A 19,964-nucleotide genomic window follows, 5' to 3' on the forward strand; every position below is an offset into this window, starting at 1 on the left:
GAAGGAGAGCTGTGTGTCATCTGCAGAACACTGGAAGTGAGGAGAGTAGAGATCAAGTGGGCCAAAGGGGCATGGTAGATGAAAAACCACAGCGAGAGGCTAGAGCCTTGTGGGACGCCACAGGTGGAGAGTGGGATAATGGAGAGAAAAGGGCCAAGTTGAACCTGGGAAGGTCGGTTGAAGAGGAAGGTGGTCAGCCAATTCAGTGCCAGGCCCGTGATGCCCATGGTGTCATGGAGCTGATTAGTCAGGATGGCATGATTGACTGTCAAAGGCAGAGGAAAGATCCAGGAGCATAAGAATGGATGGAGAGTTAGAGGCATGATTAGAGAGCAAGTCAGCACAGGGGTTCAGCAGAGCAGTTTCCGTGGCTCTGGCAGCTCTGAAGTCAGACTGGTGGTCGTGGATATAGATTCAGTGTGTTGGGTCAGTTGGGAGATGGCCAGCTTCTCCAGGAGTTTGCCAAGGAAGGGGGTGATGGAGATAGGGCGATAGTTATCAGGGGAAGCTGGGTCAGAAGAGGGCTTTTTGAGGAGGGGATGCACAAGGGAGTGCTTGAGTGGAAGAAGGAGCCGGTGGCAAAGGAGGGAGTGGTTACAGAAATCAGCCAGGGAAGGCGCAAGGGAAGCAATGTTGTCCTGGATATTTCTGGAGGAGGAGGGAAACACCTGTTTGGAAGAGACTTGCAGAGGACTAGTCTAGGGTCCTTATCCGGTGCGATGGGAGAGAAGGAGAGAAGTAGGGAAGGTGAGAGGGGAGTCAAGGGAGGAATGACAGATGGGGAGGGAGGACGGAGGGGAGGGGAGAGTGAGGAAGATGAGTTTGAGGACAGAATGTCCTGAGTTTTGTAAAGGAAGTGGGAGGCCTGCGAGGTACAGAGGGTCAGGGATGGCAACAGAGATGTGGAGAATGCAGAAGGATTTGTGACTTCCTTGCAGATTTTAAACAGTTTGCCAGAGTTGTTAGTGGCCCCAGAAACACAGGCTTGGATGTGAGCCCTCTTATTTGAGCGAATGGAGAGTCTGTATTGCCTTTGGAACATGCAACAAGCCAGTTTGTCAGAGGATGTGTCTGATGCCCACTACTTACGCTCAGCCACTCTGTACTTTCGTTTCAGAGAGTGTAGGTCAGAGTCATACCAGGTGTTGTGCTTGGAGGAAAACTTCATTTGGATCCTCATGACAGAGGCAACAATATCCAGAGTGTTGGTGATAGAAAGGTAGAGAATAGCAAGGGCAGTGTAAGTGTGGGAGTCCGTGGCAAGGAGGGGGGAATGAAAGTGTCGGCGAAGGCAGCAACTGACACTCGGTTCGTCGGTCGATTGACAAGAAGGAGGCAGGCAGTTTAGGCAGAGGCATAGCAGGGGGACCAAAGAGATCCAGATGACAAGACAGGAGGGAATGGTCAGACCAGGAGAGAGGCATAGTAAGTGGGTTGGAGCTAGGAATGTCTGAAGGGATGAGAGCATCCAAGGTATGTCAGGCAGAGTGCATCGGATCAGAGGGAAGAATGGGGAGGGAGAACATGTCGCAGAGGATGCAGAAGAGTCCAGTGGCCGCCTTGAGAGAGTCAAGGGGAATATTGAAGTCACTGAGGAGAAGTTCGGAGGTAGAGGCAACAAGGGAAGAGGTGAGGTCAGAGCACTCAGAGGACAAGGGCGACCGGACCAGGGGGCCCTGTAGATGGTGGGGAGAGTCAGCCAACGGGTTGGAGAAATGCATTCACAGGAGGAGTAGGATTGAGTGGGAATGATAGCAGCAGAAATCCAGTCAGGGAAGATCAATGCCACTTCGCCTCCAGACTGATTAGACCTGGGCTTGGAGAGGATCTTGTAACCCTCAGGCAGGAGTGTGTCAAAAGTAGTGACAGAGCTGGCAGTGAACCACCTCTCAGTGTCGGCGAGAACATCAAAGTAAAAGTCTTCTAGAAGGAGACCGATATCAGAAGCGTGTTGGACGGCAGAGAGTTGAGGCTAGCAAGATGGACCTGGTTACCACCTTTGAGGGTCTTCAGAAGAGGGGTACAGGGACATGGTATTCCCATCAGAGGTGGTGCAAGGGGGGGTGGTCGCAGGAGGAGTGGCGGAAGAAGGGAGGAAGCTGATGAGAGACATAAGACTCCTATCAAGAAGAAGGTTGGGCCGAGAGCCCTGGGCCATTACTGTGCCATTGTGATGGACATTAATGATTCACCTACAGGATGAGTAGCCCGCCAAGAGTACTTCCCATCTGGTGCCTCCATTAATGGGAGATTAGGAGAAAGGAGAGAGGACAGAGACCATATGTGGAGTCCATAGGTCCGGTGAGGGAATGACAAAGTGGATGTCAGTGACTGTCTGCCTTGAAGAAGCGTTGACATAGGTGTCAGCGATGTGCAGACCTGGATTGGAGACAAGGAGATTTTTTTTTAACTCTTTCCTTCCAGGCTTCGAGTAGGAGGTAGGATAGGTGATAGAGTAGCAGTTGGAGTAAATAGGTGAGATGGAGAGCACCGTGGGTGGAGGGAGAGAGCAAACGATGGGGAGAGAGACAGAGAACTGCACAAAGCACAATGAACTCACCAGGCGGCCTAGCAGTAGTCAGAAGTCAATAGACGGGAGCAGACAGCATCCTTTCCAGAATCGTCAGGGCCACATCTGGCCAGTTGGGCTCTACTTCCAATGGGAAGATGCAGAAATGCAGGGGGTGAAGGCCTTAGGTTCTTAAGCCAATTAATCCTTCAGGTAGGTAGATTTCCTCCAAGCTAAGGCCTCAAGGGAGGAGACAGAGTGCTCGAAGCTCTGCACGCCGACTGTGTCTGCTTGCCAAGCTCGTGCTTCCAGCCCTTTCTGCACACTCAATTCCAGTCTCTGCTTCCTCACCCCAGAATGTCTCTGCTTTTCTTTTGTGCAGTCTCTGCTGTCTACACTCTGCAGTCACTGCTCTCCAATCATCATCACCACAGTCTCCAGCTCCCAGGTCTACTCAGTCACGTAGCTGCCAGGCTGAGCAGTCTTTCTAGTTTCTGACTCTAGCCTCGGCAGTTCAGGGTTGCAGTCTCAAGCGTGCATTTTCATCAGCCTTTAGTTTCAGGTTTTATTGTGCACCCCTGGCTTGCAGTCTACAAGCGACAACGTGTTCTCTGTGTTACAGTCTCTGCTTTTAGTTCACAATTTCTGCTGGAAAGGTTTACATCTCTACATTCAATGCCTCCATGTGGCAGGGTTGCATTCTCTTGCTTTGGTTGCAGACAGTCTCGGTCTGTGGGCTACAGTGTCTGTAGTAAATTCATGTAGGTTGGCTTTGGCCACAGTCTATTCCTGCAGATTGCAGTCTCTGCCCCTAGTTTCCAGTCATATGCCTCTCAGTTAGAGGTGATTAAACTCTACAGTCGACGCATCTCAGTTGCAGGTGTGCTGATCGTAGTTTGCAGTCTCTGCCCCTTTTTGCATTCAAGGCCTCAAGGTTCCAGGTTTGCAGGTTACCCCCCTTGTAGCGTCTCTCACAGGATACAAGAGGTTTTCAGAGGCTTACAGCTGGTTAAAGGGATTCCAGAGAGTGACATAGGCCCTCACGCTATAACAGTGGATCCTCAACCTGCGTCTGCATAGGGTGCCTCGAGTTGATCACCAGACTGAGCATCGCTGTTGTTGAGGGCTGGTGAGAGACATGAACATTGGGAGCTAACCAGAGCGCCTCTACTCTACACACTAAATTGCTCTTCCACTGTAACACGCGTGCTCACCGCCTACTCAGCACCGACCTGCAACTCTCCTTCTGTTATGTCATTATTCCAGGAATCCTTCTGCTGCCACTGGCCTTTCTTCTTCAGTGACAGTTAGGTGTTGGTCGCTCCGTCCGTTCATCTGTGACCTGCCATTTTCTTTCTTACAGTGCAGAGTCACAAATGTGGAGGATGATGAACCCTCTGTGCGGGTGCAGGAGCAGTATCTGCTGCATTTCCCCCATCTCCCTGTTCCGGAGAGCAGTTCCACCCCTCAGTTTCTCTTTGCCTTCTCAACAAGCAATTCTGAGGCCTCTCCTCATACAGTGCCTCCCCTGACTCTCCCACTGCAGAGCCCGCCAGAGACTTCCTGTGAATCGCTACGGTGCAGTAAGGGCTGATGGATGCAGTCTTATCTTTCGGTGCCCGCTGCGGCTCCTCCGCCACTGCCGCTGCCAGCAGCTCAGCCACCGCTGCCAGATGGAACTGAGTGGCGTGAACACTTGCGACAGGGGCTCAGCACTTTGGCAGATGCCTGCGATCAGGAGTTAGTGGGTGTGCTGCGGTGGAAACCGGGAGCAGGAGCATGAGAGGTACAGTAGCATCCTGGCCACGGTACCTAAATCAGGCACCTACCGCCACCCGCTGCTTGCCTCCAACTCTGCCACCACTTTACTTCCTGTAGCCATCACCCAACTTCCCCCACATTCCAGTCTATCCCTCACCGTGAGCAGCGAATGCTAACTCCACCTCTATAATCTGGGCCATGTATCTCAGTGTGCTTCAAAAGACCCGAACCTCCCAGCCGCCGGTTATGCACCTCCTCCTTCGTATGCAGCTTCAGTTTGTTTGTCTTTCAATTAAATACCCGATTACTCTTCTATTTGTCTTCCCCAATGGCACTGCACAATTGAAAGGGGCCCAATATGCCAAAAAATCATGCTATGTAACTTACATTTTAGGCAATTGTTAGGCAGTTGAACACAAACCTGGGTTCAATCCAATCTTATAATTGCACCTGAAACTTTTATTATTTGACCCTTATCAATGGTGTACATTTTCAAAAACTTTACTCAGTGGAAGATTACTGTCAAAATGAAGTAAGTGGAGAGACAGGAGATAGCAGCTCCAGACAATTTGAACCCATGTTCAAACGTTATCTATTGTTTCTGCTCAAATCGCAAAATAGAAGGATAAAAGAAATCAAGAAACAACATAGGTAAAAATTGTAAATAATGTACATAAACGGACAACACAGTGCATGGCTCAAAATCTAAGCAGGCGCAATCACATTACCCTACAAAGCAAATCCATTATACTATGATCAATACAGATGTAGAACAAGATATTTCTGGCATTTACTTCTTGCCATTTTGGTATGAAACTGTTAAAGAGGTATATGTTTCAAGTTCTTAAACACATTCAACTGCACTGATGCAATAGAAAGCAAACCTGAATACGTTTTTTCGTGGCAACTTAGAACAACAGTATTTTAACGTGGTGGCTTGTCCGCTGTACACAGTATCTAATATAAACCTCCACTTTTACAAGTTGAAATTACTATGCCACTTCTACATAAGGACGGGAAAGAATGCAAACAAACTGATTCAAGGAAAAAACAAAGATGATTTAGCTTGCAGTCAATCACACGCCGTTGCTCACATCTAAAAAAACCCACTAATTAATACATCTTAAATTGGAGATTAAAAGGTAATGATGCTGCACATTAATTTTAAGACCTTGCAAACATCGCTATTATAAAGCTTCCATAAATAGGAAGACACAACATTTATTATATTAAATGACATATACACATTCCTAAAATTAGGATTATAGTGCATTTTGTTTCTGTATGTATCTGCATACAAACCAAGGTGCGGTGTCATGGTAAAAGAGAAACAGAAATCTGTTAAAAAAATAAAATAAAATAAAAAAAAAATCTCATCCACATGATAAAACCTTAAAACAGTAAATGTCTGTTTTGCTATAGTTTAGCTTCCAAGTTCAGGCTGAACATTTATTTTCCGAAGTACATCTTCAGGCATGCAAAACACAGGGTTCACTGGTTTAACCCTCTCATCCCCCAATAAGGATAGTCCGGCAATCCCAAATAATGTGTGAAATGGATCCACCTAAAATACAAAAAAAAGAATGTTAACTCAATTTTATGTCACTTATGTTATGCATTTAAAAAAAAAAGTCCCTCCCTTTTCTTCCAAGGTAATATTTACAGCGCTCATTTCATCATGAATGTTTACGGAAACTAGGATTACAGTTTTAATGTGTCAAGAAGCAGAAGACAGTTTGATAAACATAAAATTGAAAAATACATTTCAAGAGATAACATACATTTTAAACCCAAATCTGTAATGATGCCGGACAACAAAACAGGTTTGTATTATGCAGGTTTCTTCTCAGCGACTACTCCTAATTTTGATAATTCGACAGCATGTGGGAGAATTTGCTTAGTCGAGTGTGAGTGCTGGGTGGTTCTTGATTTTGTGGGAGGGAGTAGGTATTCGAGCAGGCAGAGGTAGTGGAGGAGCATTTTAGAGTGAAGGATAATTCCTAGGCGTTTAACTTTGTTGCCTGGGCTAATATGCTGCCCCTTTCTCTAGGCACAGAGCAGCCTTTTAGCGGGTCCACTAGGGCGTGCAGTTGGGGCAAGTGACAGGACTGCTAGGATCCGCTCACGACATAAGGAAGCCTAGTGAAACATGCAAGGGCAACAAGAGGGAAAGGAGTCCAGTGCCTGATCACTCCCCCGCTGTTGCAACCCAGACCAATAGGCATCCACGCGCCGAGGAGCCTTTACCGCCCCAACCCTTTATCCAGATCACCCCAGACCCTTAGGGCTGAAGCATTAATTAGGAGGGAAGGTGAGCTTTTTATGGCAGGCCTCACCTGCTATATTTAATCCGGTGTTGAAGATTTTATTATGGATTTTTTTACCATTTCATCCAACGTGCGTGTGCATGAGTGAATGCGTGAGAGTATATGTGGGCATTGTGGAGGGAGAAGGTGGAATGTATCTGTTTACGCAAATGCAACTTGTCACGGTGTATGGGAGCAGTTGCGAATGAAAATGTCAGAGCAAAGGTGCAAGGGTTTGAATATGTGAGTGACAAGTATGCAAGGCTGTGCGTCAGATTGTGAACTTGAGGGACTGGGGAAGAGCTACTATTGAGCATATGGCAAACAACACTACCTCTTAACTGGGATGAATAATCTGCAACTTCTGCACAGTTTTTAAAACCTAACCATTGTAAGTAGTCTACTATTGCATAAAAAAGGATTGAAAACATACCACCATTTACTATCAAGCATTCCCAAATATGTTCAGAATGTTAGAAGCCCTAACAGCCCATTAGTCTCCAAGTGCTATTATGTGTTGACAAGTGTTACTGGTGACATTTTTAACTGTTTTTTCACATCGACCACTGAAATTCAAGAACAGCAAAATATTATTTCTGGACCCTACACTTATTACCACTGAGGGTATTATTTGTGGTACGGTTGGGTGGGGCGTAGCATGCTTATGACAGGGTTGGTACCACATGGGTGGTGATAATCCTGGATGACCCACACCATATGAACTTTGACCCCATCATTTTTTACTTTTCCACTGGACTCACATGTAGACATGGAGTATTGTATGCAGTTTTGGAGGCTGCATCTGGCAAAAATTAGCCAGACTAGAGGCATAACTGAATTGCACTAATAGATGAGCTGCACAATGGGGTGTAACTGCATGATGGAATAGTTTTTTTGCAACAGGCACTCTTGAGGAAAAATGTACAGCATGGGGTTGTAATGGGTATTGTATCTCTTTGGATAGTAATTGAAACTCAACTATGAGCAAAACTTCCAAATGTTAACTGCCCAGCTGAACACATTGAGCAATTAAAGGTTCTACATACGAGGACTAGTATGAGGATAAGGTTGAATGCTGCGGGTTACTGTGATGCTGGAAATGCATTGGAGGGACAGGGCATCCATGTCCTGTCCTGTACTCCTTTTTCACATGTTTTCTGTGTTGTTGTGTTGTTTTCTGCACAGGAGTCAATGTGGGACTCCTTACAGTGCAGCTCTTCCACTTTTTGGTTGTGGTGAACAGACACTTGGGATACCCTTATGGCACTCATGGGTGGGGTACAACCCTGTATTACTAGTGTATGTTTTTGGGCACCTGTGTGTAGCCCACAGAGCAGGGTATGGGCTGGTGGCAGCTCCATGCGGAATTTGACAGGTGCTCCGAGTATCCTCCATTTTGGGATACCCAGACCATGCCATTTGAACCAGTTTCTTCCTGATAAGAGATAAGATGGCCCCTGGGGCCTCTTGCTTTCTATTGCCCGTTACCTTGTTTTCCAAAGTCCTGGGAAGTCCTGACTCTGTCCCTTTCCCTGACTGGCTGTTGGGTTCTGCTTTCCTTCAACGCAATCCGAAAGACGTTGTGTCTCCAAGAACTGATCCAAGAGAGGACCTGGCTAGGAGACCTCTTCCCGAGCTACTAGGGAACATCGTGCACCAGCTCATCTTCATCAAGGCACCCTGGTAGTCAGTCCCAACAGCTGTCGACCGGAGATTGGGTCCGCTGACAAACATTGAAGTAAGCACCAGGACCTCGAGGCCATAGATGACCGTCCACGTCAACCGAGGTTCGGAGGATCGCTGTAACCTCGTCGACCGGATCCGGAACGCTCCATTGCCTAATACACTTTGAAATCCGCTGGTGGGTTTCCCGCCACTCGAAGTCCACAAAGACGCTGACGAAGATCTGAAAAAAGCCAGCCGTAGTCGAATCCCGATCGTCGATACCAACGCTGACGACCCGACGCCCTTGCAGGGCTTACTTTCTTCATTGATCTGCTTTGCGGGAACAAACTCTCGTCATCGAGGTACGCTGCGCGCCTCATCTGCACAGGACGTCCATGAACGATAGTCGATGAGCACCGCGAAGGTTGAAGCTGCTCCCTCGACAACAGTGTTCACATTTCTTTGGAGGAATCCCGATGACCTGTGGCTCCCGCTTTAAAAGGAGTCCACTCAAGAGGGATCCATCGACGAACCGTTGAAAGAACTCTGCTAAACTCAGGCACATTGGGGTAGTAGAACATTTTAGCAGGAAACAAGACTATCTTAAACATATATATGCACTGGGCTTGTTGATACACTTTATTTACAGGTTGCCCAGGTGGGAGGATCCTCACACAGAACTGATGTCTGGGGTAGGGACAAAGTATTCTGCCATTTGTTTAACCCAACTTGTCTTTCTTCCTATGGCTATTGTTGATTCACTTTACTATTTGATTTGCATGCCATTGAGACTGTCAGCAGTTGGTGCATTTTAAAGGAGTCTAAAAATCTTGCTGATTTTCTATGTTACCGGCGTTGGAGTTTTACAGGATAGATCACAGCCGTATTAACATATGGCGTTGAATCCTTATTTATTTTTTTTAAACTTTATTTTCTTTTCCTTTTACAAAACAAATAACAGAGTTAAACAAAGAAAGGAAGTTGCATCGCGAAAACCGACCCTCCCACCTGCACGAACCTTCCCACCACTGCAATGTATACTTTGTCGAAACACCAATTGTCAATACCCTGTGATGCACTGAAATAGAGGCCGAGAACTCCTTGAGGACTCGCTTTTGTCTGATGCTGTACACTTTGTCCCAAATCACTTTGCTCATTCGGCCTGAGTTATTAAGTAGTTCACGTATGGGCCCCAGATATCCGGTGGGAGAGCGTGGAGGGGAAGCGTTTTTATGAAGTCTGTTTCAACATCATGACAGTATGTTACATCTTGCAACCATTTCCTCTGCGACAGGGGTGAGCCTCTGCCCCAGGTCATTGCCACTCGGCGTCTCGCCAGCACCCGTAACAAGTTTGTTCGTTTCCTCGTCGGTGAGGGTAGGTTGCGGGTGCATCCTAGCATGGTCACCGTGGGGCACCTTTGGATCTGTTCTTTGACGATTGACGAGATGATGGCCAGAACATCGTCCCAATATTGACTGACAGGCGGGCACTCCCAGGTCAGATGAAGGAAGGTAGCCGGTGAGGACGCATCTTTCGCAAGCCGGGGATGTGGAGCTGTGGTGGCTGTGAAGTTTGCTTGGGGTGAGATACGTCTGGTGAAGGAAATGGAAATGGATTAGCTTGATTATATTGAGTTGAGACCTACTTTTTGTGTTTGCTTTTGTATGTAGCACCAGTCGGCGTCGCCGATGGTGTCTGATAGGGTTTTCTCCCATCTCGTTTTAAGGGTGAGCGGTTGTTGTGCCATGGTGAGTAGCTCCTTATAGATGGTCGACACAAGCTTGCCCCCTCCTTGTGCCATAATAATTTTGTGTAGAAGCTTCCATGTGGGTGGCCGTGCGGGGAATGTGGAGAGCTGCGTGCTGAACATGTGTTTGAAGCAAATGTACATCAATACATCTAGGGAGGTGACAGTGCTGCGTTCATGGGCCTGTTGAAGGGACATGAATTTGTCTTCGACGAACCAGTCATCAACTGTGGTGATTTGTAGTTTATCTACAAGCTGGAGGTACACCTGGAGGTACACCTTTTCTGTGGTGATCGGCATCCCCGGTATAAACTTTGCTGGGAGGAGACGTGAATACCTGTTGCTAACTCCATATTTACGTGCCATTCTCCTCCAGATTTCTTATTTGGTCAGTATTATGTTTAGGGTGTTTGCCAGTACCGTAAGTTCTCCAAAGACTACTGCTCTCAGAAGGCTGGAGGTGGTGAGGGCTCTTTCGATCTGAACGTGTGGTCGGATAAATTGGGTTGTGTACCAGTGGCTCAAGAACTGGGCTTGGGCTGCCCAATAGTAGCGTTCCATGTCTGGGAGAGTGAGGCCGCCCTTCACATGGACTGAATGAGGCTGTTATGCGCCACTCTGGCTGGTTTGCCTTCACAGAGCAGGTCCAGGATAAGGCTACACAACTGACAGAAGAACTCCTGTGGAAGCAGTAGTGGTATATTTGTGAATAAATATAGTAGTTTAGGGAGTACGATAATTTTGACCATCAAGGCCCGTCCCCAGAAGGTGCTTCCATTGCGTTATCTTCTCAGTGAGTAGTGCCATGGTTCTGCCGTAATTGTCGTGGAGAATGTCATTGCGGTCTCTGGACATCATGATCCCAAGGTATCGAACCCCGGACAATTCCCACCAGAACTGAAAGTCATGAGTGAATTCCACTGTGCTAGATGTCAGCGGGAAGATTATCGATTTGGTGTTGTTGATCTTTAGCCCTGAGAAGGCGCCAAATTTGAGCACTTCCCTCATCACGGGGTTCAGGTTAGCCTGTGGGTCGCTAAGCAGGAGGGCCACGTCGTCGGCGCAGAGGGAAAGGATCAATTTTTGTGGACCGATGGAGAGGCCTCTATCTATGAATTTGCACCTTAGGTTGGCGGCCAGTGCGAATAGTAATGCTGACAGGGGGCAGCCTTGTCTGGTACCTCTTTTTAATTAATTGGGTTCGGATTTTGTAGGTCCAAGTGTGATAAATGTCTGAGGGTGTTTATACAGTAACGAGACCAGTTCAAGGAAGTGGGACCCCAACCCCATTTGGCGAAGTACAGCAAAAAGGTATGGCCACTCGACAGTATCGAATGCCTTCTCGGCGTCGAGAAGGACAGCTATGGCTTGCATTGAGGGGTCTAGCGCTTCCATGACCCCGAACATTCGACTGATACCGAAGGTTGTATTCCTTCCAGGCACAAAGCTGGCTTGGTCTGCTAGGACGAGGCCTGGCATCAGCGGGAGGAGTCTGTTGGTCAGGATTTTGGCGAGGATTTTGTTGTCCAAGTTTATTAGCGAGATCGGTCTGTACGAGGATCACTCTTCGGGTGGCTTGCTGGCCTTGTGCAGCAGGATGAGGTTAGCTTCTCATAGGATAGGAGGCAAGAGTCCGGTCGACACAGCTTCAAATACAGCTAGCAGAAGCGGTACTAGCATGGGTCCCAGTGCTTTATAGATTTCGCCGGTAAGGCCATCTGGGCCTGGTGCTTTCGAACCTGGCAGTTCTTTTATGACCCCAATAATTTCTTTGCATGTGATTGGTTTATCAAGCTCAGTGTCTTCTAAATATTTTTGGAGCGCTTCTGCAGAGCCTGCGGGGTGGGAGCTGTAGAGCTCCCGATAGAAGTTGCGGAAAATGGCCACTATTTCCCTTTCGGTGTACACAAGTGTGTTTTGCTGGTCGTGGACGCATTCTATTGTCGGCGGTTTCTTGTCTGCTGCTAGCATTTTGGCAAGGAGAGCGCAGGGTTTTTGCCCCTCGTCACATTGGCGTGTTTGGTGGTTTCTCGCAAGGTAGCGACTTTCTCAGTCAGCGTTGCTCCTGAACTGATTCAGTTCGGACCTAATGAGGCCTAGTGTGGACTGGTCTTTGGTAAGTTCGTAGGAGTTTGAGGTCTTTCAGGCGGGATTCGTTTTTGCTAAGGTAATTCTGGATCACTTTCAAGACACCATGTTCTTTAGCAATACAGACCCTACGTGTGTAGCATTTTAGGGTTTCCCCAAAGGGTGCCGTGTGACGGGCCAACTCTGGTTTGAGGCAAGGAAGGACCTGATCTCGTCTGAGTTCCAGCGCGAACGCGGTGTCCTGAAGGGCCCCAGCTTTGAATCTCCAGGAGTATCTTCTTACTTGATAGTTCGCCGGAACAGCGACCAAGGAGACTGGGGAGTGGTCTGATATGGTTCGCGGCAGGATCTGCCACTCATCCCCATTGTCACCCGTGCCCTCTCGACACCAGTAAGTAGTCGAGGCATGAACTGATGCCGTGTACCCATGAGTGAAAGGTAAATTTGCGGGTTGTGGAATGTGAGTGCCGTCAAATGTCTATCGGGTCATACGTATCACATATTTCACGGATTTGAGAGCTTTCTTTCGAATTTGATCTAGAATCTGCTTTCGATCTGTCGGTCGCTGGGTCCATTAGAGTGTCGAGATCGCCACCCCAGATGATTGTGGCGTCGGTGATCCCTGTGAGGTGTTGCATCACCCAGTCGAAGGAGTTGACTTTATCAACGTTTGGACCATAGGATTTCACCAGGACCAGGTTGACACCCGCTAGGATGCCGTGCACTAGCAGGGCTCTGCCTTCCGGGTCTCGTGTGGTTGCCACCAGCTTTGAAATGGATGTTCCTGTTGATTAAAATCGCGACTCCCCTTGTGTATGACGAGTAGGAGGCATACTACGATGACACCCCCCCATTGGTGCCCAGCAGTTTTCAGAGGTTCGGGTCAGATGGGTCTTCTGGATAATGGCGACGTCCACTTTGTGTCATCTTAGGAAGAGATATTCTTCTGGTTTTGGCTGGGTTATTGGCTCCTCTGATGTTTCATGTGATTATCTTGAATGGGTAGTCGTGGTGAAGTTGTGGGGTGAGCTCTTGTGGGGTCGTTGTGTTTGGAGTGCAGTGGTGGCCTTTCTCGTAGGGGTTGGCATCCAATGTTGTCTAAGAAGGAGTTGGCGTCCTCAGGGGAGGTGAAGAAATCTGAACTTTGTCTCCATCATATTGAATGTCGCCCTCGTGTCTGGCCAGCTTGGGGATGGTGTCTCGATCTCTGAAGTTTAGCCGCTTTGCAATAATGGGGCGTGGTGGCGCTCTAGGAATCGTGCATGTAGATGGGATTCTGTGAGCTCTCTCGACGACAAAGAGCTGGGAGTGTGCCGTAGCCCCTAGGAGGTCCCTGCACATTTGTTCTACGAATTCCTCCATCTTTGTCCGGGCCTGCTGTTCTCGTATGCCCACCAGCCTGATGTTGCTGCGGCGAGCGTTCCCCTCCCAGTCTTCGTTTTTGTCGGCTACCTCCTTCATCTGTCGCTCCAGCGTCGTCACTCTGGTGGTTAACGCGGATGGGTTATCATCCAGGTCGGAGACCCTTTGTTCCACTGTGTCTAGATGTTTGCCGGGTTTGTCTAACCTGTGTTGGAGTAGATCCACTTTGGATGAAAGAGCGTCCAGTTTAGCGTCAAGGTTTCCTATCCCAGCCTTGAGGTCAAGGAGGATCTCGTGCATATCAAAGGCTGGGGACGGTGTGAGGTCATCTTCTGGTGCCGTAGCGGATGATTGGGCTGTTGGTTGGCTCGCCTGCTTGGGGGTCTTAACTAGGACTCCAGTTTCGAAAGTCAGTTTCCTCTGTGCTTTATCCACCTTGCCCATGTTTAGTGTCGGGAAACACCACAAAACTACTTAACAACAACTCACAACACAATTACTCGGGCACTTTCGGGTTTGAGTTCATATTGTTCTTTGTCTGCTCGGTGCACGGCTTGGCTCCTCCCTCCCATTTGTGATGTCTGCACGCGGTCCGTGTATTGTGCCCTGGTGTGAACAGGCCGGCTTTCGCCTTATTGGGTTGTTTCAACTCGTCGCCCCTCTCCTTGCTCTTACGTCGAATGGTCCTCCTCCAGATCACTTGGTTCGCCCTTGCTGTCTTCGTCGTTGTTACCAAGCAGATCTTGCACAAGAGTGTTTCACGCTAGTATCCTGGCTCGCTATTCCCTTCACCTCTTTGCGTTGCCCTTGTCCAGATTGCAGTTTCCGCTACTGCCCATTTTTGCAGGTCCACCCACCATGCCTCTATCGAGGGTCCCGTGCTTGTGTTCCACGCCATCGCGATGCAGCGTTTCGCCAATATTGTCACCATGTTTTTCATCTTTGCCAGGTGCGTTCTCTGCTAGTATGCCGGCGACCAGGCTTGCATTTGGATTCCTGCTTTCGACGCTCTCTCCTTGATTGTGCCCCAGAAGGTCGTTATTCCCGGCCATGACCAGAACATGTGCACCATGTCTGCTAGTTTTGCTTGGCAGTGTGGGCAGCTTTGCATTTGTTTGTCTCCCATGTCTGACAGTCTTTTGGGCGTTGGGTGCGCTCTGTGCACAATTTAGAGTTGCGTCTGCCTAAACCTTGCGTTCCTGGAGACTATTTGTGTACTGAAGGGCCCTGTCCCATTCCTCATCCCTGAGGGGTTGCTGAAGCTCTTCCTCCCATTTGGCTCGCGTGTTTAGCACTCGTGCGTTGTTGTTTCCCAGCAATTGTTTGTAAAGTCTGGACACAGTGTCCCGCCCCCCCCCTTTCAGAAACATCATACCATGCGTCCAGTATTCCTCCTGAGTCTTCCGCCTCTGGTAGGGTCTCCCATCTCCTCCTTATTGCTTGAACCATACTGTTGTACAGTATGAATTGGCCTCTGTGTATTGTCTTGTTCCTCTACTAGAGTCTGGAAGTCCACCCAATGTCCTCCTTGTCATAGATCTATTTCGGCGACTCCTTTGTCTTCCCATTGTGTCAACCAGTCCTGCCAGGGGGATTTGCCTGGAGCAGGGGTCTTTCATGTTCTGTGCCTTCCACGCTCTTTTCCATAGTGCTCGGCCTAACTGAACCATGTTGGGGAGGGCTGGGGCTGCGTCTATCCACAAGAGTTCTCTTAGTATCGCTGAAGCGTCAATCGAAAGAGTATTGCATCTATGGAAGTGTCCTCATGTGGAAAAGACTGTGTTGGTGCGGTTACCCTGGCCCGCGCTGGTCTCGGGGCAGGACCAGGTCTGGGGTTTCCTTGTCGGCTGGTGGTCGTCTGCCTAGGATGTTGGGCAGTTGGTTGTTGAGGCAGTGCCAAATGGACTGATTTGGAGGGAGGGAGGGGGCTGGACAGGATGGCGGCTGTTCCTTGGGTGTTACTCCCTTGCAGTGGTTCTATGGTACCTTCAGCGTTGTGAATATCGGCCGCTCTTTTCAGTGGGGCTGCCCGATGGTGCTGTGAGCGGTCCGCCGAGCTCGCAGTAAGGTTGAAGACTACGTCCGTCAGGAGCCAGGAGGAGCGGTCCACATGGCTGTCTATGGGGGGTGCGCTGTCGTAGCAGGAGGTACGGGGTAGCCGTGCCCAGTGATGGTGTGGGGGGGGGGTGTCCCTTCAGCTTAGGATGTCCACTATAAGCAGTTTATTTGAGTAGGCAACTTGCTCGCCGTCCGCTGCGTGTCCCCGCCGCCCTACTCATGGGGTGGAAGGTGCACGCTGTACCTTGTGTTATGGAGTCCAGGGGAGCTCTGGAGCAGCTTCTATCACTGGCTTCCTGCAGGTCGTCAGTGGGGTGTGTGCTGGATCTGTGCAGTGCCGGGGGCCGCCGACCTCTGTTCAGGCCCGCTGCAGGCGCTCTCGCTGCATCCTTGCTGCTGCCTGGTTGCCTTGGGGAGCAGGGTGTCCTCCACCTAGTTAGGACGTCTGCTGCTTCTTCCTCTGTGAGTTGCAGCCTTCGCCATCAGTCTGTGTCTCGCCTCCTCTGACGGTCAGGGCTGGTAGGCTGTGGCGGCTCGCTGCGCTCAGTGGGGTGCACCGCTGTTGGCCCTTGCGGGTCTGGGTTAGGGACTAGAGGGCTCTGTTTCACTGCAGGAAGCTGCTGGGTTGTTCCGGGCCGTGTGCCGGTGCCTATTAGGGGGAGGAGTCACTGCTCTCCGCCGCTGGCCGTGCAACGATTCTGCTTCTGGTCTGGACCTCCGAGGCCTCGCAGGTGTAAACAGGACACAGATGCCGGGCCTGGGGGGACAGCAATGGTCAGGTTACGACCTTTTATCTCCAGAATATGGCAGCGCATCGAAGGAGGCAGGGTGTCCACTTTGTCCACGGTGGGGCTGGCACTGATCGCTTGTTGTGGATGGTCAAAGTAACGCTCGGTTATGCACGATATTTGCAGGATATTCGGGGCTCCGCATGGAGCTCGTTAAGAAGCCGCCATCTTGGACAGCTCTCTAGCGCCCTCTCGCTGAATACTTAATTTGTATTCTGTATTCCCTATGGCCTGTAGCTGAAGGCTTGTTTTGAAAGAAGGTGCTGAACCTGCCAATGTCTAACCAAATTCAAGTAATCAGGCAAGAGCTGGGGTTGATCTCATTAAAGGCAAGGGTTGATTGGAAATTGTTGGCGTAATATGGAAAATGTGTCTTGGATGCCCAGCGGCCGATCTTTGCTCTAATAAAGAATGAAATGGAAATAGGACATGATAGAATATTGGGCAATGGGAAATAAAATGTAAAGATCAGCTGGAAAAGGTATGTGTCTCAGAAGATGACCTAAGAAGGAATCCAGAGAAGGCGAAATTGAATTTTTGGAAATCAGATTGGATTTTGACTTCTGAGGAGGCAAACATGTTTACATTATTTTACCATCTGGCACATGAATCTAGGGCATTTGGCACTCTGGCAAAATACTTACTAAAGTTTCCCAACAGACATTTTAGATCCCAGTCTGAGGATTCGTCTAAATCTACTGCCAGCAAAATAAGTACTGTCTGTCAGACTTCGCATGAGACCAAGAGATGCGCAATGTAATTATTGCAAAAGACTGGGATCGGTTGAAAATCTTAAACATACATTGCTATTTTGCACAGCCTTAACTACATTGAGAACTAAGCACTTTGACTTTCCTTGACTCCTTAAGCAATTTACAGGCCGATTCATGGAATTAATGTGTGCTGAAATTTTCAGCGAAAGCGTGCGAAAGCGTGCGAATCGCAGTGCCAGTGTGAAAATCGCAGCGAAACCCGCGCACAGTGATTCATGGAAGTCCGTGCGCGTGGAAACCAATGGATGTGGGCTAAAATCCTGTTCGGCGCACGCTGGCGCACACGCTGGCGCACACACCTTCAAACAACGAAAAGCGCACATAGAGTGGTGCACACAACAAAAGTAGGCGTAACACGGGGCGTGACACGCGGAATGGGGAACAACCCTTGAAAATGTGTGCGCCACGGGCGAAGTACAGGAGGCAAGTGCGCGGAATGCCCACACGCTCGCCTACAACACGTATTCATGGAATCGAATAGGGCAAACCAGCGCACGGGCAAAGACGCGCACAGGCCTAAACACGTCCGCCACACGAAGGCAGGCGGTAGCGTCCCTGCGCATGAAAAAAATGTGCGCTAACAAAAAGCACGTACATACAGCTATGATGAATGTCCCATACTGTGTCCCTCTAGGACAAATGACGTGCAAAAGGGGTACGTGACAAACACGGACACCCGCTTTGTGAAAAATAGCATGTGTGTGTGTATTTCGGGGGTGCGCGGGAAGTTTCACACGCGATAGGCCTTGGGCGAGCAGGGTACTTGTATAACTGGGGTTCGCGTGAAGTCTCACACCCGAACGGATCCGGGTACGTGTATTTCTGGGGTTTGCGTGAAGTTTCACACGCGATTGGCCCTGTGCGAGTGGGGTACGTGTATTTCTGGGGTTCGCGGGAAGTCTCACACGCGATTTCAGCAGGGTATGTGTATTTCGGGGGTGCCGGGGAGTCCTACACGTGAATTGGCAGTGTGGGTCCTCCCAGGTGTTCCCTCTACACCCTCCACGGCCCCTGCAGGCAGCCCACACCACAGGGGACTACCCTGCACCCTAGGTCATGTCCCGCAGGCAGCCCATCCACCATGGGCATGCCCCCCAGCCAAGCCACAGGTCAGCTTGCACTACTGATCACCAACGCATGACCATCTGCACCCCCACCCCCCAGCAGTGCAGGGCACCTGCCAGCAGGCCCCCACTCATGTCTCCCTGCACCCCCACCCCCCAGCAGTGCAGGGCACCTGCCAGCAGGCCCCCACACATGTCCCTCAGCACCCCTACCCCCCAGCAGTCAGGGGCACCTGCCAGCAGGCCCCCCACGTGTCCCCCAGCACATGTCCCCTTGAACCCCCCAGCAGTGCAGGGCACCTGCCAGCAGGCCCCCACTCATGTCCCTCTGCACCCCGCCCCCCAGCAGTGCAGGCCACCTGCCAGCAGGCCCCCACTCATGTCCCACCCCCACCCCCAGCAGTGAAATGCCGATCTCATGACACAAACCAAAAGTCAACTATGTACATCAACACATGTCCCTCATACACATACACTCGTTGGCATTGCTTGTGTAAACCTACATTTTCACATGCATCAACCCAATGAGCAAATCCCACACATGGAACAAAAAAATTAAAATGTATTATTTACATAAAATCAAAAATGAAATGAAAGCATACCAAAATATGAAACATGAAATGAAAAGCATGTGAAAAAGATGATTGAATGAAAATGATAACCAATCCAAAAACATTAGAAAGAAAAACAGTCCAAAGTCACCCTCCAACAACGCAAAAATACAAAGGAAATGTAAAAAAAACCTCCATTGCTTCATGTTCATAATAAAAAAAAAAAAAGAGAAATCAATCCATAGTCCAACTATTTACAATCCATTGTCCGGAAAAAATAAATCCATTGCTCCATGTCCATAATGCAAAAAAAAAAAAAAGAAAGATTAATACATGATGAAACTATATACAATCCATTGTCCAAGGATGTAAAGGGTCCATGATCCCAACCAAACAAATGAAACCTACCTAACAAACTACCTAAAAATATTACTATATACAAATTTGCGTGGCATTGTCCATTAACCACAAATAAAAGGAAAACGAAAAGGAAACCTAACTCTAAAAACTATTTACAAGGGCAGCGGGCTAGTCCGACGGCTCACTTTTGGATGTCCCGGGCCAGGTCATCATCGAACTCCTGCTCAATGTCCTGGAGGCGGTCCTCTTCCATGGCCTGAGGGTTCGCAGGGACGACGACATGTTCTCCTCCAACTCCCTGCGAATTGCCTCGAGGCACTCGGCCCGCCTCAGGGCCCTCCGCATGGAGTTCTCCTCCCTGACCATCGTGAGCTGCGCCTCTTCCTCATGAAAAGACTGCAGGTCACCTTGCATGGCCCGTTGTCGCAACGCCACCCCACCCAGGACAAGCTCAACCCGGTCCCGCATAGCCACGTCCGCAGGGAGAGGAAGGCCAGTTGTTGCAAGCGGATCCCCTCCCTGAAAACGGGTCTGGACGTAGGCATCCCTGCTGGTGCGGGATGATGCAGTCACAGGATCGGGGACAGGATTACACACAGGCACCTCTGCGGTGGCCTGTGCTGCCTCCTGTCCCTGCCCCTGCACTGCACCACTAGCACCAGTGGAATCCCCACCTCCAGACCCCGTACCTGTCCCTTTCACGGCCTCCTCCTCCACCAAACCCCACACCAACCTGGATGACTCCGTGCCATCTTCCTCTGTCGCACCATATGGGGTCTCAGCTGCCCCTTCTGCTGCCAAGGAGTCCAATTCCGACCTCTGCCTCTTGGACCTTTGCTCGGCAGCTGCGGCCTGGGACACGGCACCGGACTCCTCACTCCCCGACAAGATGACAACCTGGAAGGGGAGCCGGGCCTTGCGTCTCCGGC

At 49.6% G+C, this 19,964-nt stretch overlaps 1 protein-coding gene across 2 annotated transcripts in view; it reads right to left on the minus strand.

Moving 5' to 3' along the window:
- Positions 1-4,708: 4,708 nt before the first annotated feature.
- RABGGTB (Rab geranylgeranyltransferase subunit beta) overlaps positions 4,709-19,964 on the minus strand; it is a 497,685-nt gene continuing 482,429 nt past the window's right edge. For both annotated transcript variants that reach the window (XM_069641892.1, XM_069641893.1), the window contains one exon: positions 4,709-5,834. In XM_069641892.1, the coding sequence (XP_069497993.1) occupies positions 5,694-5,834 (141 nt within the window). In that variant the 3' untranslated portion in view covers positions 4,709-5,693. The remainder of the gene's footprint in view (positions 5,835-19,964) is intronic.

This window comes from Ambystoma mexicanum, chromosome 1q (assembly GCF_040938575.1).
Source record: "Ambystoma mexicanum isolate Mex_15411 chromosome 1q, UKY_AmexF1_1, whole genome shotgun sequence".
In the NCBI taxonomy this organism is placed as follows: Eukaryota; Metazoa; Chordata; class Amphibia; order Caudata; family Ambystomatidae; genus Ambystoma; species Ambystoma mexicanum.